This window comes from Rosa rugosa, chromosome 3, assembly GCF_958449725.1.
Source record: "Rosa rugosa chromosome 3, drRosRugo1.1, whole genome shotgun sequence".
Taxonomy (NCBI): Eukaryota; Viridiplantae; Streptophyta; class Magnoliopsida; order Rosales; family Rosaceae; genus Rosa; species Rosa rugosa.
Genome location: NC_084822.1, coordinates 52,652,095 through 52,678,118, shown reverse-complemented (window position 1 = coordinate 52,678,118; position 26,024 = coordinate 52,652,095). Strand labels below are relative to the sequence as shown.

Sequence of the window (26,024 nt, the reverse complement as noted above, 5' to 3'; positions counted from 1 at the left end):
TTTTTATTTATTTAGAGCAGTCAACACCAAACATATCATAAATTAATCATACGGAAAACTTTATGTAAAATTTATTATAGTTTTTCTTTTGAATCCGAAAAATCTCCTAACCATCTTCGAAGTTCAAAATGGTTGCACACTTCTTGTGCATAACTTTTAATGGAACTTATTATTATTCGACTCTTGTTCACATTTTCGAACTTCAACTTAATATTTTTGATCCATCTCACTATGATATTATCTCTCTTTAACTCATATGCAGTTTATTATTCTGAGTAACTCATTTACTTGTGGATTAGTAGTAACTCATCTATCGCTTAGATTTGTCTTTTGTATGTCTATGCTAACGAGAGCTCTTCTACAAGCATTCGTAGATGTGTTTGGCTTCATTGTATGAAGACAAGTAAATTAGATTGTTTATAAGGCAAAGTGTCTTTTGTTTTAGTATAGACTACTCGGTGCTCATTTTGTTTTATAGAGTAGTTGTCTATTATTCTAACCTATTTTTAGGGTCAAATTTAATGTTATAAATCAATCAGTTAAAAAAAATTAAAATTAAAATAAATAATTGATGGGTTTTTGAGTATTTTATGAAATTTGATGGAAAAAATGGTTTTGATATATTTGATCAGCTGGACAGCATTACATGGAACTGGTCCCTCACCATAGCATGCATGTGAGTTGGACTGGATCCAGGTCCTCCTGATGCTTAGCAAAACATTTTAGATAAGCTTTGATTAGGCAAATTACTCAAGTTTTAATGTTAAAAAATTAGAACCTAACATAAATGGTCCCCGACAAGAATCTCATGTGGTATTATCGTGAGAATAACTTCGTCCTTGAGATATAAGAACGATAAATCCAACGGTGGGGTTGTGGGGACCCAACCGTGGCTTTTTCTTGTGAGAGGTTCAGCTACTGCCTACAGGACGGGGAATAAATGAAAACGGTGTCTTAACTTAAAGAGGTTGGAGGGGAAACAACGGACTAATTTCCTTTTGGTAACGTTGGCGTTATTAGAAGAAAATGTTACATCGGATACAAAATAACCATTATATTATATATAAATAAAGGTCTATTTTTGGTATTTTGTTATATAAAATATTAATATTATTTTTTGTGAGATGGTAACTTAGTGTATTATTATTGATAGATTAGATTTGTCGCGTGACAATAGATTCGCAAGATCCGTTTCAATTTACTATTGTCAAAACTTCTAAATTTTAAATGAGAGTTATCTACGGCTTATTATCAAACCAACCGATTAAAATTTAATCACATTAAGTCAGTCGGAGAAGCCTAGCCTAAATCCGTCCTTCTCCTTTCCAGCCAATATCCAGTCACCAACCCTGAACCTCTTTTGTCTTGACCTGCGACGTGGGTGCGCAGTGATCTCGACACGTGAGCACATGGGATTCTCTGTAGCCTGTAATCCACAATGATTTTGCTTGCACAAACAAAAGAGGCATACGCCATGTTATGTTGGGAGAGGATCCTCTCCTGACCAAGCTAAGCACCCGAGCTTCCTAAGCTTTATACCAGATGACGACATGTGTCAATTTTTAGATCTAATGGTCTACGATTCCTCCATTTATTTCCCTTATCTCTTCCTTCCCTTTCTCCTCCTCCTGAACTTTCTGTTCTTCTTTTCCAGTTTTCCTTCCCTTCTTCCCTGATCTAATGGTCTACGACCGCATTTGAAGTTTTTGCACAATCGGGTCTTGTAATGAAACCACTTATATCTCCTCTCGGGATCATTTGGTCTGACCCAACCTTAGAGATTCTGGGTTTCTTGAAAGCTTGGTGGTGTTCAATGTCAGATACAGCTTCGAATTCTTTACCCTCTCTCTGAAATCGAAGGGAAGAAACAGGGGACAGAAAAGAAAAAAAAATAGAAAAAGATAAACCAAAAATTGTAGACCATTAGATTCATTTAATCCACGTGTCGAAATCTAGAGAAAAGCTTAGGAGAAAAAGATGCTGAGGAGAGGATCCGTGTACATGTTTGAGCTGCTCCATCTGCAAATGGCCGGGTTGCCCTGAACCCTGTCGTGTGGGACCCAACAATCGATCGGATTCCGAACTGTTCCAACGACTCGCCGTACAGTGCAGTCAGCTTGCGTCGAATATTACTGGGTTTGTACCTGACACTCTAGGTAGTACGTGTGTAGGACTGTCTTATCCTGCAGATTATATATAGTTTTACAGTAGGTAATTATTCTGTAATTAATTACTGTACTAGTTTTGTATTAGTTGTGAGGTCTCTGTCCTTGAGAGTAATTTTGATAGCGCAACTACGTTTTCCCCCAAAGATTTAGGTATGGAGGAGGTCATTAAAAGTTAAAAGAAGCGATCACAATCAGAGAGGCGAAGGAGACACATATCATTTAGACATGTTTACTATTGGCTGGTAAAATGAGGTGGGCATATAACCATTTAGGTACAACGGCATATGACTATCTACCTCACGGTCTTCTTTAGGGAAAGGCTGGTGGAGCCCTATCACATGGGAGTGTGAGTGTGAGTGTGAGTGTGAGTGAGGGAGAGAGCTTATTCGCCGATGAGAGGAAGAGGATATCAATGATGCAACGCTCTTTTCCAAGGCCATGATTGAAAATCAATCATAGAACGATCGGTGAGACTCTCGTATAACGAGTCATTTGCCAGTAAGATTTCACCAAAAGAAAGTACGTTGTTCTGAAAATATCAATATAATCAATGTTTACTTTTGTAATGGTAATGTTGAAGTATCATTTTGTGAACACAATATCCTACTTAGTTAATTTGCAAATCGAATTAACGAATTTCTAAAAAAAAAACACCCCTTTTTCAAATTATTCTTAAAGATTTGAAAAAATTTGCGTCTTTTTAAAGTCAGCAAAATTAATTTAAAAAAAAAGCCGCAAAATTATTCACGAATACGTATTATTTATTAATTTTTTAATTTAAAAAAAAAAACCAAATTTGATTTTTAATAAAAAAATCAACTTCAACTTTTTTTTTTTTTTTGATCGGGTTAGTTGTTAGTAACTCACACACCCATGCAGTGGTATCCCAGCGCCAGGACACCTGCACCGACATTGCGGCGAAAGCCAGACTAATCCACTGCACCGCAGACGCACGAACCCAAAGGGTCCCTCAAATCTGCTGGCCACGGGATGAAGCTGGAATTCGAACGCTAGACCTGGGGGTTCCAGACTAGGCCATTCGACCAACACACCACATCACGTGGTTAGTCAACTTCAAGTTTAATTTTCTATTTTAAAATTTTATAATTAAAAGATCATACAATTAATAGTAATAAACATTTAAAAAATTATTATTTACACTTTTCATTTATTAAATAACTTGGGTTGAAATTTTGTATATCCAAATTGTAATATTTGAAAACAAAAACTATGATTCACCTTAAATTTTCTTCAAAATTTATGTTTTAGAAGTCATGTAACTACATATAAGTACTAAAAATGACAAATATAAACCAAGTATTATACGTCTGTATTTTTCATTTACATTTTGTTTTAAACACGTACATATTGAATTTTATAATTTGCTGTTTCCGTATTTTATGGCCGAATTTTTCAAAGTATTTTTCACTAAAACTTACCAAATTTTATGTTTAATTACCGTCCCAAATACTAGTATTCAAATGTCATTTTTCTAATTTGCTAGTAAAACTTCACCAAAAATATACTCTCAAAAGAAAGTAGGTTGTTCTGAAAATATCAATATAAATGACACTTTTATAATCAATCGTTCATTTTCATAATTGTAACGTTGAAGTATCCTCTTATAATGTGATGTCATTATTCTAATTTATGGCATATATGGTGCACAAACTCGTTTTTCTATATTTCTAGATGAAGAGAGTTGGATATATCTAAAGCTGTCACCGACTGGAGAATGATGCATAATTATTTTATTTCATTTTATCTATTTAGCAAAAATTAGGGAAGACTCAAAAAAAAAAAAAAAAAAAAAAAAATTAGGGAAGCAAAGAGCTTTACGAGATGCTAGTTTGCACATGAAGAATATTTCACAGCTCCTCCTCTTCCGGTCACAACTATTTCATTATATGTTTCCTCTCATATGGACACAAAGTTGCCAATGATAATAAAAGACAGGGCCTGTTAGGCTCGTCTGGCTTTAATCTTATTCCAACAAGCATGCTTGTATGGACTATGGAGTAAGGTGAGGACAGTATTCAGTAACACGTTGAAAGTTATTGATGCTAACATGGTCACACACACCCTCACAGCTTTCCTTGACTTTAGAAGCAAATACGAGTGCTTTCTGGTCCCTCTGTTCAAGCTGAAACCATTCATTCCCTGGCCCCTGTGTTCTATGGTGTCAAAATCAAAACAGCCATTTCGTCGGAGCATGAAAAATGAGAATAAATTTACTGAAAATTTGGTACAAGCTAACACTCACATTCTTTCGCTTCAGCCGGATTTTAAAAAATGGAGTGTAGTCCAGTATTGTTAATCGTCAATTGAAAAGTACATGAAACGCAAACAATTGAAAAGGGCGCATATAGAGCAGCCACAATGTAATAGAGTACACTTCTCTACATTCAGAGAACAAAATTTCCGATTTGTGGACTGGAAAAATTGCAGCTTATGACTTGCGAGGCCTTCCTCTCTTACCGGCTTTCCCTGCTGCAGGCTTTGGGCTTTTACTTGCTGAAGGAGGGCGGCCACGTCCACGTTTAGCACCATTACCTCGCCCCTTACCAGAAGCCTTCCCACCTCGTTGCCTAGAATACTTGCCGTTGACCTGTTCATCATCACTCTCCTCACTGTCATTGTCATCTTCGTCTTCATCTTCATCTTCCGACTCGGAAGACTCTTTTGACTTCTTCCTCTTGGAATTACTAGACGCCTTAGCAGCACTCTTTTTAGGAGCTTGCTTAGTTACTGGAGTCTCGTTCTCTGGCTCCTCACTCCCTGTACCAAGAGCAATACAAAAAATAAGAAACCAGATTAAACTCTTTCACTGAGTTTGAACCTACTCTTCTTTGGCAAAAATGAACTCCACAAACATCAAAGCTTGAAAACCCCATAACTGTAGCAACAAACTCTACTCTTCAACGACATCAAAATACCAAGAATACTACAAGACACCCATGGTTGAGTAAAATTGTAATAATTATCAGCATACCTTCAGCGGAAGCTTTGCCATCATAAACATCAAGCTGCCAGAAAGTAAAGTCAGAAAGCAGCTTTGCTATAAACAATCTATAATAAGTTCCAGTAGCTGCACCAAAAAACCAAATGACCTCAATTAACAGGACTTCTTTGGAGACTAGAAGATTACCTGATCAAGTTGGTCCCCAATATTAGTCCTGTCAACAATTACCATGGAATGGTTCTGACCACATGCAACACTAAAGAGAAGAATCCTCCATCAGCATGACCAGCAGTTATAATTGAAGCTTATGGTATGACATAATAGGAATGTAGACAATATACCATGAAACCAAATACATACCTAATAACATGCATACCCTCAAGAATGTCTACTTTTTTGGGTACCGCAGAAGACCTAAGAACCCAAAATTAAAACCCCAAGTTAAAAAGGGAAAAGTGACCTGAAGAAACAGAGAGTACCATAAAATGAGATCACATACTTCTGTCCATTGGGGCCATATCCCAGCTCTCCATACTGAGCGTGGCCCCAACTTATGCAGGAAGAATCAGCACCAACAAAATGGTGCATGCCGCCTGAATCCATGCAACGCAAATTCCAACCACTGCCAACAAAGATGAGGAAATTTTTCTCAGCAATTATGCCACAGCATTTAACATCTTAATTTAGCAATTCGTGGATAAGAAAATCCAAGCTAAGATGATAAGAGGGTCCCCACTGGAAACAGTATCACAAGCAAGAAACAACTTCTAGGCTAATTCAAAATAGTCTATCTCTCACCCACAGTAGAACAACAAAGAAAAAACAGTATGACAAACTTTTCTAAAAAACAGTATGACAAACTTTTCTAAAGCAAGCGGGAAAGCATTACTGATTAGAAATAACTAAGAAGCAGAGCAGAACCTTAAATCCATGAGTGGTTTAGGATACATCCAGTCATCACCTGTGCTTTTAATTTTACCCCACATATACAACTGCCCTCCACCTGGAAAACAAAGATATTATATGCTCAACCCATGAGAACCATATTGTAAAAGTGATAGGTTGTCTGAGTTCATAGCAGTTAATGAAATTGATTCCCGTCAAAAAGATAAATCATCAATTAAAGATTTGTGCACTAAAAAAAAAGAGGTACTCCTACGAGGGTAATTTTCTGTTTGACATGAGGTAAAGGTGTCATGACCTTGTAAAATGTGACTATTCTAGGTGAAAAGCATTTGCTTGATGGTTATAAGCTTACCCTCAAGTTAGCTAAGACACTATTAAAACTATGATTAACATAGGAACAAAGTTATGCAAGCAATTGACACAAAGAAGAACCGTTGCATACAAGTGTGGAGAATTGATAAGAGAAAATCAATAACTATGTATGAACAAATGATTTCACCCCAAGTGCTGGATCCAAAGACACTTCACAGAATAAGGAAGGCTTCATTTTTAAGCAAACAAGAACCGATGAGTAAAAGAGACTTGGTCCAACAGTAATTGGGTACCTGCAGTACATGCCGAGTTCATTGAGCCAGCTGATATAACTGCATTAGGAGGCAGAATATTTTGCCTCTGGAAAACATCAACACGACGAGGAGCCCACTCATCCTTCTGCTCTCTATGTCCAAGCCTATAAGAGCAAAAAAAAAAATTGACAACAAAGAAGTGATGATATAGGCACAGTCCAATTCATCAAATTTTAATTACTAATTGTGATGATGGTAGTCAACAACACTTATCATCAGAATAGCCAATCTGCTATATTAAGTACCAACCTTCCATAACCACCAAAGCCCCACCTAAAGTAAGAACATAAATAATTGCAAGTTAGAGATCCATGATAGTATCATAATGCTTCGAATCTGGAGTAAAAGGTCATGCCATATAGAAACACTCACGTATATACATAGCCCTTTTCATCCACTGCCACTGTATTAACAAACAAACTAAATAATTAAACAAGGAACGCACAATAACACAATCACAGAGGAGCAAACAGAGCAATAGGGCAGGCATCATAATGACCTGTATGATTTGTTCCACAAGCGACTTTCACAATGGTTTCCCCAGCTAGAGAAGCTATTGCTTTAGGGCGTGGTTGAGCTTCATAAGCAAGCCTCACTGAGCTGTCTTTAGTGTTATACTGCAAGAAAATCCAGCATTTATCTCAAACTTAACATCAAAAGCATATCATCTGTTAAATTAATAACACTAACGGAGAAGGGCTATACACTTAATAACTTTGCCGCCAGTTAACTTAATAAAACAAAAGGCAGGGTATATCCATGAAAGGCAGCATTGTCCAAAGATAATAAGGAGTACAGAATAGATATGTAAAGAGCACAACACAATAAAAATACCTCATTATCTGTTCCATGGCCGAGTTGCCCATACTGTGGAAGACCTGCAGTTCTGGAAACCAAGATACAGTTTGTGATTCAGCCAGTAATCATACTAGATTGAGACCAACCAATTAATTGACATATTAAGAAACTAAAGTGCATCACCATACAGGATAGAAGCTCCTTCAACAGAAGATAACCAAACAGTGAAGTCACCGCCACAGGTAGCCGTTTTAACATCAGAAACTTGACAGCGAACAGGGGATGCCTCAATTTCTACATAAGACAAAGGAAACATGTAACCACAAAGGCTGTTAGTTACGGACAAATAAATTGTCAATAATCGAAAAGGTTATGTTAAGTACACTTAAGAGCCATGAAAATAAAGGCGTGTTCAAGCATTTATCCTGTTATAAGGGTCACTCTGTTGTTCATCTTCTGACACATTATATTCATCCATGAGCAGCAAGTGCAGCAAACAAATTATCATCAGATTCTTGTTGCAAGATCATAAGATTTCATCAAACCAACTTTACAGAGAAGAACATACCATTTTTTACCGAGCCTGAACCCAGCTGTCCGTGCTTATTCCAGCCAAAGGCCAGAGAATGGCCGTCCTCCGTAACCACTACTGTATGACTCTTCCCTGATCCAGCTCCAACAATTTTGTACCTACACATAAATATCAAGAATTACTGAAGATTCTCCAAGCAAAATAATCACAATTCACAATAGAGCAGTATATATCAAAGCGTCCTATTACTATAACCCACAAAACTAACTCGGGACCAGTCATTCCAATTCATTTCACCAGAAACATACTTTGAAAGTTCAGACACTACAGTCGGCCTATCACGCTGAAGTTTATCTCCATGACCCAGCTGCCCCTTCTGCACATCATAACTTCATGCGTGAATATAAACACCACTAAAAGCTACGAAATCGAGAAATGTACTAGACTCATCAAACAAATGAATCCAAATCGAAATTCGATCATGCCTCATTTCGTCCCCAAGTATAGCACCGCCCTTCCACATCCAATGCCACACAATGACACGAAGCTAAAACCACATTCAAACAACCAAAATCAACACAATCATCATATCCAATCCAAAATCAACCACCAACCAAAACCACAACCACAGTGTGACAGAGATCGTTACCGCAACCGGAGGCGATGTAACGGATACTAATGCCGACTAGAGGCCGGAGGCGAGTCGGAGAGACCAGGTTCCCTTCCACGGCGCCTTTGCGGCGACCAAGGATGTCCCAAGAAGTACCGCCGCAGAACAAAAGCTCTCCCGATTTCTCAACCTTGTTAGTCTCGTCCTCCACCTTCTTCTCCCCCTCGACCGCAGACATTGCAGGTCAAACTCCGGCAAGGCCGACGGTCAAACTCAATTTTACAGACACCGGAGCGGCGGATCTAACGGCTAGTTTTCAAAAGCGGGCCCAGTGAACGGTTTGGATGGGAATGGGATTGGCGGGAAATGAAAGGTAACGGCTAGTTTGAAGAGAGAGATCGGGAGCGAATTAGGGTTTCGGAGTCTGGACGAAAACGATGAAGATGGGAGAGAATGAATGAAACCCTAAAATTCAAGTGGGAAAATGAAATATTAAAAGGACGGATTTGGTTGGGTTTCACGAGAACAGGGACCGAATTAAATATAAAAAAAGTGGGATAATGAAAAAAGAAACGAAAACGCCATGTGGATAAATCAACATTTTTCATTTTTGCTGCTTTATTTCCTCATATCTCCTTCTCTTTTGGCTTTTCTAGATTTTTGGTCAAATATAGTCCAGCTATTTTCTCTACTTTTTTACTTTGAAAAAGACTTGAGTGTCTCCTGCGAGCTTGTCACTATTTGGTAAAGCAATAATCACACGAATATTATAAAGTGATGGCTACATCGGGTAAAGGATTTTCCATTTTTAACTTTTTTATTTTTCTGTAAAATATTTTACTGAGCAAATAAGAATATTACAAAGAAAAACCACGAATGCCATTACTGAATGCGCCTGATATTATTGTACCCGTTGTGGTTTTTACTTGGGTCGACGTGTTTATATGAACCGCTGGTTTGAATTCAATGTATATTTTCGATAAGAAATGCTCGTCCACTGATATGACAAGAGCACAAAGTATGCGATTTTACTTTTTAAACGATGATTTCTGTGGCTGGATTAAGTGAACATGAGGCCATGTTTAAAGTTCAATCTAAATCCTCCATAGTATCTGTCAAGAACATTGATAATAAAAACAGTCAATCGGAAATCCCCAAACAAAATCTACATATGTCGGCTTGATGTTTTCCCTTGTAAAACTTTCAACACAATAACCAACCCAATAAACCCAAAAATGTTCTTACCTTTCAAGTAAATTTAATTATAATACATAAATATGTCGATAATTATATTGACTCATACTACTGATATTAGAAACGAATTTAGCCATCATTAACCTTCGAATGACACATGCCGACATCTGAACCCGGCTATTGCATTGACTCATGCTTAGCAGCATTGCCATTCTGCTGATGGGAAGGTAGTTGATTTTGCTGCATTATCTGTTGTTGAGTTTGCTGCTGCGGCTGCTGCTGCATCTGGTAGAGGTTGAGTTGCTGTAGTTGGAGCATTTGTTGATTAATTGAAAGCTGCTGGGACATGCGGTTTGAAAGGTTGCCTTCTCCTCCGAGTTCTGCAGCAGAAATTCTAAGTCGCTGGACCTCTCCAGTCAAGGCCTCATTTAAAGCTGCAACATCAAGACCAAAAGAGGCAGACAGAGATAATTCAGATATATTCTTTAGCAAGGATATGGGAATCGATCTCCATATGCACCAGGATATTCAGCACCAGATATTCGTATAAATATTGATACAGAGGACCCAATTATTAATCTAACTTCAGTACTCCACAGATTTTTACATATAGGCAACTCAACAATAAGAAAATCATGTAGCAAAATATGACAATGAAAAATCAATGTCTTTGAAACTGGAGGAGGGCGGGATCAGGTCTCTTCTTTTGGTCTGAAAGTGTTGATCAAGGTCAATACCTTCAAATCATTTGGACATTATTTTACCATAAAAACTTCAACTTTATGACTACATGATTGAAAGGATATATCGAGTAAGTGAAAAATCTCTTGGACTTACTGTCTTAAAGTGAAATATTCATTTAATGTCTAAAAGAGGAAATTGCTCTTACTATCCTAGAAAATTCATGGTAAGCATGGGGGAATATTAGTATGTAAATGCAGCACCTTTATTTAGAATTGTCAAAGACTATCTTGGTATAAGGAAAATCTTCAACTTGTTTTTGACGGAGTATAGAAGTTTCTGCAGTCCTTTTTGTCCTTTCTTTTGGCCAAAAAAGTCCTAGTCAGTTAGGGTGTCCACAGGATATGAAGACTTTTAGTTGATCATGCTTGGGGAATAAAAGCCTACTCAATTAATTCAAATCAGTATATGTATGTTTAAATAATGAAAAGCAAAGGACAGATGGGTTCCAGCTGCACCTCTTTTTTTTCCACACCATACAGCAGCACTGTTGTAAATGCTAAAACTGACTGAAAGGATAGGTTTTCCTGAACCGATAGAATCTATAATCAAGGAAGTGAACCATCATGACACAAGGGTAGAAACCATAGAAGGCTTGGACAAGGTCAATTTTACATGTAAAGATACAACAAGAAGAGTTGTTAATCAAGCACATCTATTGTTAGGTAAACTCTAAAGTTTAATGGTTTTCACTTTCCAAACATCATCATTAAAGCTAGGGATAAGCACAAGGAACCTCACTTTAGCCAAACCTAGCACTAGATGCGACCAAACTAGAAATATGGTTCAGAATATAGCTGTGTATGAATTCTGAACTTGAAACAGTTGGTTATAAACAGACAAATAAAGAGTTGAAGAAAAGGCATAGTACCATCTTTAAGTTGCGCCTGTTGCTCCAAGGCTTGAAGACGAAATTTCAACTCATTGTTCTCACTTGTAAGACCCATAGAGTCCCTCTGCACAACAATGCATTAAGTAGAGTCAGTTTCCCATACAATGAAGAAGATTAATTTGAAAAAGTGAAGAGGTATAGTTTAGCATCTGAAAAACCCCTATTACCAACCTGCAACTTAGTAACCTGGGCAGATAAAGTGGTTGCCTCAGTCTGCAGAGTTTGCACTTTGTGTTCCAATTCTACAATGTATCGCATCTTCCGCTCCTTGGAACGAGCAGCTGACTGACGGTTAGCTAAAATCCTGGATGCACAAATCAGATATGAGAAATTCACAGAAACATGCATTGGTTGCAAATAAGAAGATATAAAAGTCAAAAGAAGACAATACCTCTTTGCACGTTTAGGATCTGATACAGCTATCTCCGAAAGCTTTTCACTTTCCATAATCTTTTTCAGCTCAATTGCATTGAACTCACCACTTCCAAACTCCATGCTGAACTTTGCTGAGTTCCCATCTACCGAAGCACTAGGTGACTGCTGACCCACTTGACTTCCCAGCGGTAGAGGCTTCAGCAGTTCTTCATCGAAATTCAAATTGTCCATGTAACTATCCATTGAAACACTCCTACAGTGTCGGACGGTGCGCGCAACATCACCACCAGCAGTCCTCTTCACCCCTTCCCTCTTCTCATTTGAAAAACCAGAACCCGACCACTTGCCATTTAGCCCACTCTCCACCTCATTATCACTACTCTCACCCCCATTTGTCTTGGAGCCACTTGCCCTACTATCCTCAGCACCCGGCGAGTTCATTTTATCAATGTTCTCTAAATTCATATAAGCACTAAACAAATCATCCACAACCTCCCCGCCCGATTTTCTATCCCCAATTACTTCACCATTGTTGCTTCCATCCCCATTTGATCCTTGCCTCACCAGCTGGCCCGGCTTCGCAATCCCCGAACTCTCCTTCCCATCAAAGCTAGCCCTGCGCCCAATCGGAATCAACTGCGGCGACGACTGAATCACAGCCGAGAATCCCAACGGCACATCACTGTTGGACCTCCTGTGTCCCCTCCTCGGAGGAAGCCCGTCGCCGGCCCAAAAAGGATTGCTGTCAGTCACCGGAGACCGAAGCGACTGAGCATGAGAGTTCACCACAGACTCCTCCATGGAAACATCCGCCGAATTCGGGTCCGAAAGCGAAGAAGCCGAGGGCTCCCGGTACGAGGTCAGAGGACTCAAAGGAGGCAGACTATCAAGTGAGAAAAAAGATGGCTGAGACAAAGACCTTGAATGAGCCGAACCTCCTGAGCTCAAATTCTGAGAACCCATTTGCCATGAAGGCCTCATGGGGTTGTTAGGGTGGGAAGGAGGGATACCAAGTCTTTTGGAATTCTCGGAACTCGGGCTCGGCGATAACTGCCTCATGGGTAAACCTATCTGACCTGAACTGAAATTGGGAATCTCTAAATGATGATGTGGTCTCCCAAACCTACCCGTCTCGTCACTGCCCTCCATTAGCTAATAGCTGAGCTTTAACCTACACTACAACCATGGCAAATGTGAATCAAAACCCCCTGAACCCAAAATCCAATATCAAATCCTAGAGAATCCGAGATGGGTAAGAAATATTTAGGGTTAGGAGAGGGGGTTTGTGTACCTGGGGGGTTATATAATCAATCTGGGGGTGGAAGGTCAATGAAGATTGGTAATCAGAATATTGTCAAAGGCGGTGATTTCACGGTGGGTTGTCATAAAAATATAGTTGTTGTTGACTACAAATACAATGTTGGCAGAGGGACAGTAAAAGCATAGTAGAAGAAGTTGAGACAAGGCTGGTGAAATTATTGCAAAATACGCGGTTTTTTCAGGTCTTTTTCTTTGCAGTATCACCGGCTTGTATTCCGGACAAGTGATTGTATTAAGATATTAAAGTTGAATATTCACATATCGGAAAATGTTGTTTAGTCATTTTCAAATACAAAATTTCTACATACGTGTACGTTGTTATTTTTATTATTTGGGGTTCGACTCAACTGTCATTAACATAAACAATGATAATGATAAAATTATTTTGTAGTTCTAGTGCATACAGAGATGTTACAAAGGCATTTTCAACATCGATTCTGGAAATTTATTCCAACGTGGTGAGGTTAGAGTACATAATGGACAAAAGTATTTTGTAGTTATGGTGTGTATCGAGATGTTACATAGGCATCCTAAACATCGACTCTCGAAGCTTGTTCTGATGGTAGAGATCGTGGTGATGTTAGAGATCGTGGTGAGGTTAGAGTACATAATGGACAGAAGTATTTTGTAGTTATGGTGTGTATCAAGATGTTACATAGGCATCCTAAACATCGACTCTCGAAGCTTGTTCTGATGGTAGAGATCGTGGTGATGTTAGAGTATGTGTAATTCATGACATTTGTTGGCGATATTTATACATTGAGCACTTGCCTTTAGGTCGCCTTGCTTTTGTTATTTTGTTGTCTCCGACACTTTGAAAACCACCGATGGCCAATTTGAAGGTTGTGCTAATAGCTAAACCACCTAAAACTCATGTTATATCCCTCGATAGTTAAACATTGTGCATCGATTATAGTGAGCAAACAGTTTCATATAGATGGATATGGTTTTGCAGACCTTTTTGGATTGTGGCTAGTTGTTGGTGTAGTTCTTATTTCCCCAATAACTACTCCTTGCGTTTGGAGGTTTTTATTGGTGTCATGTGCCAAGAGAACTTGTGGAGACGAAATTTTCTTTCAAAGCAAGTTTGGGTAAACAAGCGTACTTAAGAAGTCACAAAAAAATGCAATACTTCAGCTATGTGTGGACTAATTTTTGTTACAAAAAAGTAGTAAAATTAGATGGATATGGTTTTGCAGACCTTTTTGGATTGTGGCTAGTTGTTGGTGTAGTTCTTATTTCCCCAATTAACTAATTTTTGTTACAAAAAAGTAGTCAAATTAATGTTGCTGCCCAGGATCGAACTGGAGACCTTTTGCGTGTAAGGCAAACGTGATAACCACTACACCACAGCAACTCATATCAACGTGCGTGATTTGTTACTATAAATACTAGAATATCTCCTTTGAAACAAAGGGATTGGATTGATATCTGGAGGCCCACCAATCATACAGTGCCTGTTCATCGGAGCCCATCACTTAAAAGAAAGTCGTAAATCTCAGCCGTCCAATCAAAGCTCCCAACCCTATAAAAGGAAGCCAAAGAGCTGGACTAAAGCAGCACTGTAAAACCCTAGTCTACTCCTCGCCGTTCTATCCTGCCAGGATACCGACTCTGGCAATTCGATCCGTCTCTGTTTTCTCCTCTTGTTTTCTTTGTTATTTCACTCATGGTTTTCACTTATACCAGTTGATAGAGGCCAACGGATGAACACTTTCTAGTGATGAGTGCCTGGATTTCGATTCGGGCATGTGATTCATTCTATGCGTTTGATAGGAAGATCTGATGCCTCATTCTTTATCTGCTTTTTCCTCTATATGTTTTCTCATGATTTTGCCGGTGATGACTATGTAAATCTTAACAGAAGCACAGAATCTGTGTATCTATGTTGAAACAAATTATCATGAACTAGGACGGTCTGAGGCTCTGCTTTAACTTTTTTTGTTCTTTTTTTTTTTTAATTTAGATTTCTGTTCTCTTCCTGGGAGTGATGAGACAATTTTATTAACAGTTATCCCTGTCTGATCAATGGATGCTGAAGATTTGTTATCTGACCCAGCTTTCAAATTACAACTCTCTGTTCTTTCTATGTTTTAAAGGTTTTTCAAATTTTTTTTTTTATTCAAAGTTTGAATTTCAATGTGAGAGATGGAAGTGATGACTATTTCCCCAGATGATCGAAGCTGAACAAACTGAGCTATTTACATCTCTGTGTTACACAGAGATACCAAGCCAGGTGTTTCTGATCCATCCACATTCAACAAGCTTTGCATTGGGTTTCCTAGTCTAAAATTGCTTTGCATATTTTCTCTTGCTTTTTGTGGAAATGAAGGAGATGATGCATAACTGCATAAGCATTTTATGAGTACTGCGGCAATAATCGGGTAATCAATGTGAAGAATTCGATCATCACATTCTCAACTTCAAATTGAACTTATAATTTACAGCAACAGAAATCAAAGATAAAAAGAAGTTTACTTGGAAGGATGAAATTGATTGACATCTGTGCTTGCAAGATGATACAACCTCCCTGGTTTTTTAGTTCAATGAAACAATGACAAGAAGTGCTTACTAAGGTGAAAGAAATTTATACTATTGAACTTACAATTGTAGATTATGTTCCTGATACAAATACATGAAGTTCTATAGCCTGAGATGATTTGAGCCTACCCGGATGGAATTACAGAAATTTCACATTAAGCATCCACTTACTAATGTACCAGAAAAAGTGCTAAGAGAAGCAGCCTGTTTATAGCTGCATTTGAACTTAGATTATGATATATCCCCAAGTACATTGGAATTCCCAAACCCAACAACCTCAACTGCCTCTTTATCAATTCCTTACTGCCCCAACAACCAAGCTGAAAACAAATTTTGAATTGCATGAACACCTATGTGCCCTTCTCCTACCTGTCTGTACCTCTACCCAGTTTAAAACTGCTCCCAAGTCTACTTGATCGTAATGTAGCGATTTGTTCCATGCTTGGCCCAGTTGTCCTTGAGGTCAACTGGATTCGACAGATCATGGCCTTCAGCTGCCAGTCGACTAATTAACTTGTTGAAAGCACTTCCGCTCATCTTCCGGCCACCTACTCTTGCATGTCGTTTATTGGGCACTGCTGGCAGTGGGTATATTGACATTGTAGTAGTGCAACACGAGGATTGCCAACCCCCGTTTCCCCACTTGTAGCATTGCCTCAGAACACCAGTGCAGGAGCACACCGGTGCTGGCATGGTGGAGTCATCGTATGCAACCTGGTTCAAGCCCAGGTCCTGACATTTCCAATCAGACTTTGACACAACTAACTGTTTGTTAAGATCTTCAGCACCACCGCACATTTCCTGACCACCCTTCCACTCATGCAATCTGTCAAACGTCATCTTGTTCAAGTCCTCGCTCTCCCTCTTGACCTTCCTTGGAGATTTCGCCGATTTTTTGTTTGGGGGCATTGTCTTGGGCTCCTTTGGTCGTTTGGTCTGCCTAGACTTGGGAGCTGTGGGAGGATCTGGTGGTAGTGGCAGGGAATCGTTTGTGTGCATCTCCCTTGTACCATATGAAGCTTCATTCATGTGGGGTAGATGATGTACATGCTGCTGCGGGTTGTGCATATGTTTGATCCCACGTGAAATTTGGCATCCTGGTGGACATGAAGATACATTGCCACTGGTTAAGGAGGAGTTTTCTCGGTACTGAAGTGTTGCAATGGCATTGTCTCGTTCAATTATGGCATTATTTCTTTCCGCAATTGCTGCATCTCGCTGCAGGAATGCCATGTCTCGCTCTGCAAGGGCAGTCTTCTTCTCAGAGAAGGCCAAATTTCTGTCTTGAATGGCTGCATCTCTCTCGGCCATTATGGCCATTATCTGTTTCATCGATGGTTGATGTGGTTGATGTTGCATCAACCACTAAAACAAAAAATGAGAGAAAGTGTTAGATTTCACAGGGGTATGAAAGAGGTCTATTGAAAATTGCTTCTACATACCTGACCCTGAGCTGCTTTATACTGCTGTTCTGCTTTGAGTCTTCCATTTTCACGATGCCCACCATCATCCATCTGAGATCAGCAAAGAACAACAATTGCAGATAATTACGTCACACCTCCACCGAAATATAATTGCTCAGCTGGTTAAACATCAAACTGCTATTCGGGCTGCACATCTTGCAGTATGCATCGAGGGGAAAAAGAAAAAGGTTCAGATTTCAGTCGTAGTAGAGCATTGGTTGCAAATGAACAATATACAGGAGACTCAGAAGTGAGACTATACCCTGATCGAAGAAAGACTATAGTTGCATTACAAATTTACAAAACATGGTAAATTCTGTGATCTGTAAACTTGACATAAGTTAATGGACTATAGTTACATTACATAAATCGACAACAAAACTGAACCTATTCTGATCTAACAGCCAGAGAATCAAGTACAAATCAATATCCTTTGTTCTTCAAAACTAATAATCACTTATATCTTAATGAATCACACACACTCTTATCATTTAAGTATAAATGTACTAAACCAGTTCTCCCAAGCATGGCTTTAACTATCCCGAAGACAGGACTTAAAATTTGACTTCTTCGTGTACGGTCGGTCAAACACAAAAACCAGTTCTGAACATAAAACAGATTCTTACTAGGGAGCTAAGATCAAACAATCAAAATCCATAAAAGCCACATAAGCTTCAAAACAAGCATAACTAAACCCTAAAATCCAAAATCTCCAATCCGGTCCACAGTAACACTGAAGCAACAACCGCCACCAAACTCAAATTTTGACCAACACCAAACTAATTCAAACCAATTCCAAAACCAACCCCTAAAACCACATACAAACCAAGACCGATTGTGGTCATATAATCGAGAGACTGATACGCGTAACCAAGAAATGCTCGGAATCCGCCATGGAAGAAGAGGGAGGTAGAAGGAAATCGGAACACTTACCAGAGAGCTGAGGGAAACCCTGATTTGAGAAGACGAGGAAACGCCGTGGAAGAGTACTGGTCGGGTAGAAGAAGAAGAAGAAGAAGAAGAAGAATTTTCTACTTTTTGTGCTCTTCTCATATCAGACCTGAGGAGGATGATGTAGATGTAGACTTGTAGTGGTGTGTGGGTGGGGTTTTACCTGTCTCTGTCTTTGACATCTTTTTTTCCTCGTTACTATTCTTTCCCGTTTTTTATACTCCACTGCTCTCTTTGATCTGGTGGTTAAATTGAACTAGTTACTGGGCGGGCTTTCACTTTACGACGACGGAATGTCTCGTCACCTAGAAGCGTGCAACTTCAATAATTTTCATCTAAAATTCTAATAACATGTATGAGAAAGACTTGCGTGGGGCACCCGCACCACGTGGCAATGCGGCAGACCAATCACTGCTTAGCAGGGGGTCTTTTGGGTATTGTACATTTAGAAAGCAGGGGTATTTTTGGAAAAGAAGAAAAAATTTCTTTGTTCTGATTGGGTGGCCCTAAAGCCACGTGGTGGGGAAACCCCCACCTAAGAATTTCTCAACATGTATAGATGTTATGCACACGGAATCTGACGGTCAATGATGAGAAAATAATGTGATTTACATGCCGTTAGATTATTGTGTATGTCATACATGTGTGTATGGTAGAAATTCTCAATTTTCTTTGCGCAAACTAGTATGTGATTAGGAATTGTGGTGGTTACTGTGGTCTGTTGTAGAAGGGGCAATGTGACATGGGCAAAGAGGAAGAAGCTATTGTGGTTATGATTTGTTGACTGAATCTGTATTCTTACCAACATAGAGAAGAAAAGTAATACTTCAGTTTAGAGATCTAGGAGAAGGAGAGTTCGAAGAGAGTTTTTTTTTACTGTATTTCGGTGTATGGATTTACTGTGCTTTAACCATGCGATTTTACTGGTGGATTGCAACTTGCAAACCCTAGTTTTTTCAGTTTTGTTAATCAAAGCAATGTGTTGGTATGTAGAAGCTGAGTTTAAAGACTTGATGTGAAAATCGAGTAACTGGAATCTAATGTTGTGAGTTGAGTCAGTGTTTGAATATCTTGTAGGAAAATTGAGTAATCAGACTTCTTGTTCATCCAGTTGGTGATTTTGAGTCCATCTTTTGTCTGCCCAGTCGATACGTATAGCATATTAGAGTTGATTGGCTATTTTCTGATGAAACTCACAGATTTGGCTTCTTTTTAGTCAAGAAGAAAATGACACTATCTTCAGCGTAGTCCTGAGTTGAGAGAATTTTAATGAAAACTGGTTATGAGCTGCTAAACCAAAACTGTTTTATACGTTTCATATAGAAATACACCATTTGACAGCAGAGCTGCTACAAATACACGACTTTGACAATAGTACTATCAGAGAAGATCTTTTCATATAGAAATATCCTCAAAGGAGAATGACATTAAGCATAAACTTACATAAAAACAAAATCCAGTCTTTGTACTGTTTTAACTACATCTACATCCTCCTGCTTTCATCTGTAGCCGGACAGAAATGAAAATCTACTATTATCTATCTGTATCTCAGATGAGCGAAGTGGAATTCATAGCTGCTAATCCGTCCGTGTCTTCTTCTCAATACTTGACTTACTAAGTACAAGTGAACCAAATACAATGAGCATGGCACCTACAAACCACTGTCAAACAACGCTTCTCATCAGATATGCAAATGAAACTAGCATGAAAGCCTACCGACACATGTCGACAGTTTATTACAATGAACCAGGAAAGGCAGAAACAAAATTACAAATTAGCAGTCAGATTTTGTGTCTATTGCATGTGATACTCTATTATTCCAATAATGTGCAAGCATTTAGTATATAGTTCTGCCAAGTGTGGTGTCTGACTCCACCAGAAACCAAATAATTTTGGTCAAATGTACTGTTTATCACCATTTTGTGTAATTTTGAAGATAACAGTGACCACACACAAGCTATAGTAGCATAACCTTTTACAGTCGTAAGCATTTCAAATTGCAACAATAAAACCCACAGAGTATACAAGTTCATCATCTGCAAAGGAAAAATTGGTTCAGTATATTCTTACTGAAACAAAGTCAAATTTTTCTCACAATTTTGGTGGCCCAAACACTACCATCTAGATGCCAACAAGGTCACTCCTTTGTTAATGTCCACTCAGCATACAATTGCTCAAATTGAAGGCCTTATGACCTTGTATAAGTAACATGACAGAGTCAGCAAATTTGGCCATTTTAATCAAAAAAGAAAAGACTAGGACTTTATGGTTTTGATCATTTCACTATTACATAACAGTTGAATCTCCTTTTACTGAAACCAGTATCAGAATGAGCATATTATAAGTTCTAAACTAAGCAATGCCAAACCTTTCCATCAAATCTCAGGCCTAAATACTTAGGCCAACTAACTCATCATCGATACAGCATAACGCTCTTTTGTTAGCTCTCACTGTTCGCACATTTCGTAGAAAGAGTTGTATGAAGAATAAAGCTCATGAAGCATACAAAAGTTGTTCTTTTACTGAAACCACCATCACCAATCAACTTATCAACAAAGCCTTTACTAATCAAGGTCACACCTTTCCCATCATTTTCTGTTAATATTCATTCTTCAAGCACATTCACACAATCAATGCCTTGTAAAGTTGTTGAACTTAATAACTAAACCATTTTAATCAGCAGAGAAATCACACCCAAAAAACAAAAACAAAAAAGCCTTGAGCTTTAAACAAGTAACAGAGATTAGAGAAGTGGGCATATCACATTCATACCTTAAAGGACAAGGGCTCTTGGAACAAGAAGTAACCAGCTAAACCAGAAGAGAGGAAATTCGCAGCAAAATTAGTAACCGTAGCTTGTAGAGATGAAAGAGCTTTAAGGCTGTTCACATAACACCCCCACATTGTCACGTTGAATAAAACCACCATTCCATACCTCAAAATCTGATCAGCAACAATTATTCACCTCCATTACAAAATCTCAAGTAGAGTATTTTCAGATGCGAAAATCCAACGGTCTTAAATGTAGGAACTGGATGTGAGAAAATCACCTGAGGAGTAATCAGCTTCGCCGAAACGGCAGCCAGAGCTGCGTTTAGTCCGGCGGAGACCGCCCAAGCGTAGCCTTTCTTCTTACCCTCCATCAAATCATTAACCTTTTCGATTCAAGAAAGAAATTGGATCAGAGAGATCGACTGTGGAGAGAAGACGATGTCGTTTTAGCTTTCGTGAATATACCCAGCCATTTGCTTCTAACCACGACAAGTTGCTGCGCCAATTATAACCATTTGTGACGTAGCTGATATGACGATCGAGATTAAGAAGATGACGGTAGAAGACGAAGAAGCTCCGATGAGAGGTCGTGGGTGGTTGTATTTGATGAAGGCCTAGATAAGGGCCCAAATTTATATGGGCCCCCAAACATAACTGTGTCTTGTCCGACTGTGTAACTCATTAGTTCGACCTTGGACGAGATATGGCCACGTTTGGCAACTAGGATATAGGAATGGGTTATGATACATAATTGGGTTGGATTATGATAAGATTGGATCACGTGTTCGGTATGAGAGGATTAGAACTGGAAATGGATGAGTAAAATGATACATGTGCAGAAAAAAGAAGGAAAAAAAATCAATTAAGCACCATCGAGATCTAAAGATATATGAACAGAGTGATTAGCAACGGCAAAAACTGCTAAAGACAATTACAATTTCAAATCCATCACTAGCTTAAGGAAAACACTTTAACAGAGACATTTCAAGATGGGACTATAGAAAGAGAGGACAATGGAAACAAAAATATGGGGTAGTCATCACCATGACCCTGTTTCAGCTCTGAGACAAACTCTAAAGTAAGCACAGATACTAGATTACTATACCTACTAGCACAAAAATGATTTCTTGCACCAAATTCATTTCTTAATCTACTAGATCGAATTAGATATAGAAGAATTGGATTATTTGGTTTAGGATTATTGGTCTCAATAACCCTTTTCATTTTTTCCCACATTTTTATGTAAATGTTGGGTCTTTAGCTTCATTTTGATATTGGCTTTTGCTATTACTATATTTGTCTCACTTTCTGCAATCAAGTTTATGTTTTTGCTGCTAAGGTTTGGAATTCTCAGCAGTATATATTATGGGTTGGCATCAAGTTTGGTATTTGAGTCCTGGCAAAGCATATTGGTATTTGAATTTGATTTTCTTTTCTTCGTTGATAGGCACTTAGATTTGAGCTTAGGTTTCAAGTATTCATGGTCCACAACAAATAGAGCATCAGCCAACCACATCAACACCAGCTCATTCACTGCCTGAGAAAAAAAGATTCCCTGAAAAAAGCAGGAGAGAGCTGTTTGGTACCAACACAGAAAAAAAATCCCCGCAGGTAAACCTCACATATTTTGATTTCATTTTCATGTTCATAACCTCTTCTGTTTCGGATAATATTAGAATCTATCATTTAAAAGAAATGGATCAGACAGAATCAAATTCACCAGCTCCAGATCAGTTCAATAGCGTACAGACAGATAGAGAAGCATACTAATCCTAGGCCTACCAAAATAGGAACAAAACAGTGATTAAAAAAATAAGAACACTTGAAGAAAACTAATCTTTAAACACCTTTAGATATGTTTACAGTATGCCCTAAACCCTGAAATAAGTGTACCATCTAATTTTCATTCCATTAAGTGTCGTTCTATTTTTCTGAGTTTAAGGTTTCAAAAGAGCATAGAATAATGAATATGATGTTGTTACAAGCTTATAGAAACTTAACAATGAAAGTGAATAAGAGTAGAAGCATTGTTGGAAAGTCAAGTCAAAGCCAGGTAATTGAAATGCAAAAATTTACCATTTTTGGGTGTACTTCTAAAGTTTCAAAAGGTCAGGTAACTACTGCAAATTAAGTAGTTCACGTGTCGCTTTTAGCTGTAAACCAAAACTCTTACCTTAATTACTTGCATAACTGGGTAGTACTGTGGGATCGTGCAGAAAAAGCAAAAATATCAATGGCCCCACTACAAGAAAAATGGTCTACGACAACATCATATTTACAACATATTATAAATGCTCGTTGTTGCTTATAGTTTTCCACAACGGGCAAACAATGTGTGTTGTGAAAAACTGTATACCACAACATGCGTCATTTGCATGTTGTTAATTTAGTTATTGACAACTCACCTTACACGTTGTTATTTGTAAGTTGTTAATTAAAACATTAACAAGTATGAATGCACGTTTCTTATATTCTTCCAGGTCCTATCCTTACTAATGGAATTGATGTATTGGCAATTGTTTCTTTCCTCTCTGTTACTAATGGAATTGTTGGTTTCTGTTTTTTTTACTTGAATCTTATTTGATTATGCTGTTAATAGGTGGGATCTGATTTTTGTGTAGTTTGTGCTTTAGGTTTTTGGCCTGATTCAATGCTATTAAACAAATCTATATCATTGTCATTTAGCCTTTTGCTACATGAATTTTCCCACAACTGCTTTTATATTCCTCTTCTTTGCCACCGAACTCTTTTTTGCTTGGAGGATTTCAAGTGCAAAATCTTCCTGTTTTTATTATGCAGAGCACTCCTTTTATATCGATTTTGTATCAACTGCAACTTCTCTACTTAAAGTTAATCTAACTGATAAAATGAAATGGATTTTGTACATTAAAATAACAACTATGACACATATATATTAACTGCTGATCCTTTTTTCTGCTATCAAAATTTACAATCTTCTTATTGAGCTCTCCACTTCCCCTTTCTGAATTTGTCACAATGAAACATACTATTTTCATAATCGAATCTTTCTAGATGGTACAACAATATGCAAATGTCATCCACTACAAACTCAATTTCTAGATTCAAAATATTTTGCACTCGCGAAGGTAAGTACAGACCTTTAATTAAGTGTAGTCAATTAAATTTGGATTTGTTTAGGATTTGAATTTGCTATGGATCAGTTTGATTTTTGAAAAGATCTTGCAATTTTGTTTTGCTTTGTTGTGCATTTTCAGCTTTGTGATCAAATGATTTGCAGTGACACAGAAGTTGTAACATGGGAAAACAACAGAAAACACAACTTTTTGACATCAGTGCTAATCCTCTATTTCGATGACAAGGAAGGCAGCATTGAACCAGCAGCATCATCCATGGAGACCTTCAACAAAGAGAAAACAGACAAGTGTGATGACACTTTTAACTGGAGGAAGCAACTTTTTGGACAACCTCCACTGCTGTTAACTACCAGGCTAACAACCTTTTGGCATACATATATGCTAACAGACATCATCATATGTTTTTGACAAATACATCAAGCAATGATTGTATTAAGTTAGCCTACAACTGTACCTATTTTTTGCAAGCTGTTCGAACAACAAATGCAACTATTTTTTGAACATTACCACAATGTCTACATTAGTGGTGATGTTACTAAAACATGATCTATATTTTCTGTTATAAAACTTACTTTTCAGCTATTTCTGCATCCTTAAACTGTCAGATTCTATTCCAAACCCGCAGCAACGCGCGGGTACCAATTTTAGTGTATAATACTATAATCCATAGGTTCAAACCTCAATTCTAATAGATTTGCATTGTGTGTGTGTGCGCGCGCGCATATGTATATACAAGCCTAAGCCCTCGCACCCTGGAAGAAACTACTAAAGTGCATTTACAAATTGTTCTATCAGACTACCAATCTTAACAAACCTTCATTGGTTCTAGACTGCTCAGACAGATAACCTTGGACCTTGTTCTTCACTATCATCCAGAGTATCTGCATCAGTAGTTTCCCTCTCACCTCCTTCATGATGCTTTGGCCTGTCAACTTGTGTAGAACAAGAATGTGGTCTCTTCACCAACGAAAGCTTACAGAAGTGGTAAGCATTCGGCGCGATCGTCTCCTGCAAGGCAAACGAGGCGTACAAAGCAATCAACTATTTTTAACAGAAGACAACAATTTCTAATATCTATAGACGAAAACCACGAGAATTAGCTACCAACCTGGATAGACCTCCTATCTCCATCGCCAATCGGAATCAGCACAAGTCGCCTCTCTAGCTGACTTGGCCGAGTTTTCTTAACCCAGACTCGTTTCACAAAAGAAACACAACTCGTCCGCGCTGGCAATCCGCACCTCATACAGAATCGCCAAACCAGCCAATCAAATGCAATTTCACGCGGACCTTTTCCCTTTCCGAATCGGAATCGTTGTTCAACATTTTAACCGCCTCAAACCGCTTATAAATACCCACCACCACCTCCATTCTCTCTCTCACATCGATTCTGAAACACTAATTCGTCTCTGAAGAAATGGCTCGTACGAAGCAGACTGCTCGCAAATCCACCGGCGGCAAAGCTCCGAGGAAGCAACTCGCCACCAAGGCTGCTCGGAAGTCAGCTCCGACCACCGGTGGAGTCAAGAAGCCCCATCGCTACCGCCCCGGAACCGTCGCCCTCCGTGAAATCCGAAAGTACCAGAAGAGCACTGAGCTTTTGATCCGCAAGCTACCTTTCCAGCGCCTCGTTCGTGAAATCGCCCAGGATTTCAAGACGGACCTCAGGTTTCAGAGCCATGCTGTTCTTGCTCTTCAGGAAGCTGCTGAGGCTTACTTGGTGGGTCTGTTTGAGGACACCAACCTGTGCGCTATTCATGCCAAGAGGGTCACCATTATGCCCAAGGACATTCAACTAGCTCGGAGGATTCGCGGCGAACGTGCTTAAGATGTTAGTCTAAATTTCTTAGGTGTGATTTACGCAAAGCAAATTTTATGTGTTTCTGTAGAAAAATATGGGTATATGAACTTTTAGGATTGCCAGTAATTGCTTTTGTTTTCGTAGGGTGTTCATCTTTTGTTGCATATCAAATTGTTAATGGAAGTCTGTTTAAATTTGATTTCTCGGGTTTCTCGGGCTCTATCTGTGCAGATTTGCTTAAGACTTTATTTCGTAT

General features: G+C 38.6%; 5 protein-coding genes and 4 non-coding genes across 12 annotated transcripts; 4 read left to right on the top strand and 5 right to left on the bottom strand.

Annotated features, from left to right (window-relative positions):
• Positions 1 to 4,376: 4,376 nt before the first annotated feature.
• LOC133741223 (uncharacterized) lies at positions 4,377 to 9,112 on the bottom strand. The gene is made up of 16 exons (XM_062169157.1): positions 8,642 to 9,112; positions 8,478 to 8,539; positions 8,301 to 8,368; positions 8,029 to 8,150; positions 7,649 to 7,754; positions 7,497 to 7,548; positions 7,162 to 7,279; positions 7,035 to 7,065; positions 6,912 to 6,935; positions 6,642 to 6,766; positions 6,052 to 6,133; positions 5,630 to 5,752; positions 5,491 to 5,544; positions 5,317 to 5,386; positions 5,161 to 5,194; positions 4,377 to 4,946 (listed from the first exon to the last, which is right to left on the bottom strand). The coding sequence occupies exons 1-16, from the start codon at positions 8,838 to 8,840 to the stop codon at positions 4,618 to 4,620; spliced, it is 1,599 nt and encodes a 532-aa protein (XP_062025141.1). The 5' UTR covers positions 8,841 to 9,112; the 3' UTR covers positions 4,377 to 4,617.
• A 618-nt stretch (positions 9,113 to 9,730) lies between these two features.
• On the bottom strand, positions 9,731 to 13,235 carry LOC133741222 (bZIP transcription factor 29-like). The gene is made up of 4 exons (XM_062169156.1): positions 11,821 to 13,235; positions 11,601 to 11,733; positions 11,409 to 11,493; positions 9,731 to 10,230 (listed from the first exon to the last, which is right to left on the bottom strand). The coding sequence occupies exons 1-4, from the start codon at positions 12,951 to 12,953 to the stop codon at positions 9,974 to 9,976; spliced, it is 1,608 nt and encodes a 535-aa protein (XP_062025140.1). The 5' UTR covers positions 12,954 to 13,235; the 3' UTR covers positions 9,731 to 9,973.
• Positions 13,236 to 14,408: 1,173 nt separating this feature from the next.
• On the bottom strand, positions 14,409 to 14,481 carry TRNAV-UAC (transfer RNA valine (anticodon UAC)). Its single transcript has one exon. It is a non-coding gene; the product is annotated as a tRNA-Val (tRNA).
• A 478-nt stretch (positions 14,482 to 14,959) lies between these two features.
• On the top strand, positions 14,960 to 15,049 carry LOC133741580 (small nucleolar RNA snoR20a). The gene has a single exon (XR_009862024.1). It is a non-coding gene; the product is annotated as a small nucleolar RNA snoR20a (small nucleolar RNA).
• Positions 15,050 to 15,103: 54 nt separating this feature from the next.
• Positions 15,104 to 15,185, top strand: LOC133741553 (small nucleolar RNA R38). Its single transcript, XR_009861999.1, has one exon. It is a non-coding gene; the product is annotated as a small nucleolar RNA R38 (small nucleolar RNA).
• An 87-nt stretch (positions 15,186 to 15,272) lies between these two features.
• Positions 15,273 to 15,375, top strand: LOC133741646 (small nucleolar RNA Z103). The gene has a single exon (XR_009862079.1). It is a non-coding gene; the product is annotated as a small nucleolar RNA Z103 (small nucleolar RNA).
• Positions 15,376 to 15,671: 296 nt separating this feature from the next.
• On the bottom strand, positions 15,672 to 18,233 carry LOC133738951 (protein BASIC PENTACYSTEINE6). 4 transcript variants are annotated; one of them, XM_062166644.1, is made up of 3 exons: positions 18,062 to 18,233; positions 17,108 to 17,179; positions 15,672 to 17,030 (listed from the first exon to the last, which is right to left on the bottom strand). In XM_062166644.1, exons 1-3 carry the CDS (start codon positions 18,179 to 18,181, stop codon positions 16,074 to 16,076), a joined length of 1,149 nt encoding a protein of 382 aa, XP_062022628.1. In that variant the 5' UTR covers positions 18,182 to 18,233; the 3' UTR covers positions 15,672 to 16,073. The 4 variants fall into 4 exon arrangements, with proteins under 4 accessions (XP_062022628.1, XP_062022631.1, XP_062022630.1 ...); XM_062166647.1 differs by having other exon boundaries at positions 17,108 to 17,391; positions 18,062 to 18,206; XM_062166646.1 differs by having other exon boundaries at positions 17,108 to 17,283; positions 18,062 to 18,203.
• A 1,226-nt stretch (positions 18,234 to 19,459) lies between these two features.
• LOC133739441 (uncharacterized) lies at positions 19,460 to 21,455 on the bottom strand. The gene is made up of 3 exons (XM_062167218.1): positions 21,130 to 21,455; positions 20,852 to 21,022; positions 19,460 to 19,740 (listed from the first exon to the last, which is right to left on the bottom strand). Exons 1-3 carry the CDS (start codon positions 21,220 to 21,222, stop codon positions 19,657 to 19,659), a joined length of 348 nt encoding a protein of 115 aa, XP_062023202.1. The 5' UTR covers positions 21,223 to 21,455; the 3' UTR covers positions 19,460 to 19,656.
• Positions 21,456 to 25,108: 3,653 nt separating this feature from the next.
• On the top strand, positions 25,109 to 25,972 carry LOC133740986 (histone H3.3). The gene has a single exon (XM_062168917.1). It carries the CDS (start codon positions 25,385 to 25,387, stop codon positions 25,793 to 25,795), a length of 411 nt encoding a protein of 136 aa, XP_062024901.1. The 5' UTR covers positions 25,109 to 25,384; the 3' UTR covers positions 25,796 to 25,972.
• Positions 25,973 to 26,024: the final 52 nt, after the last annotated feature.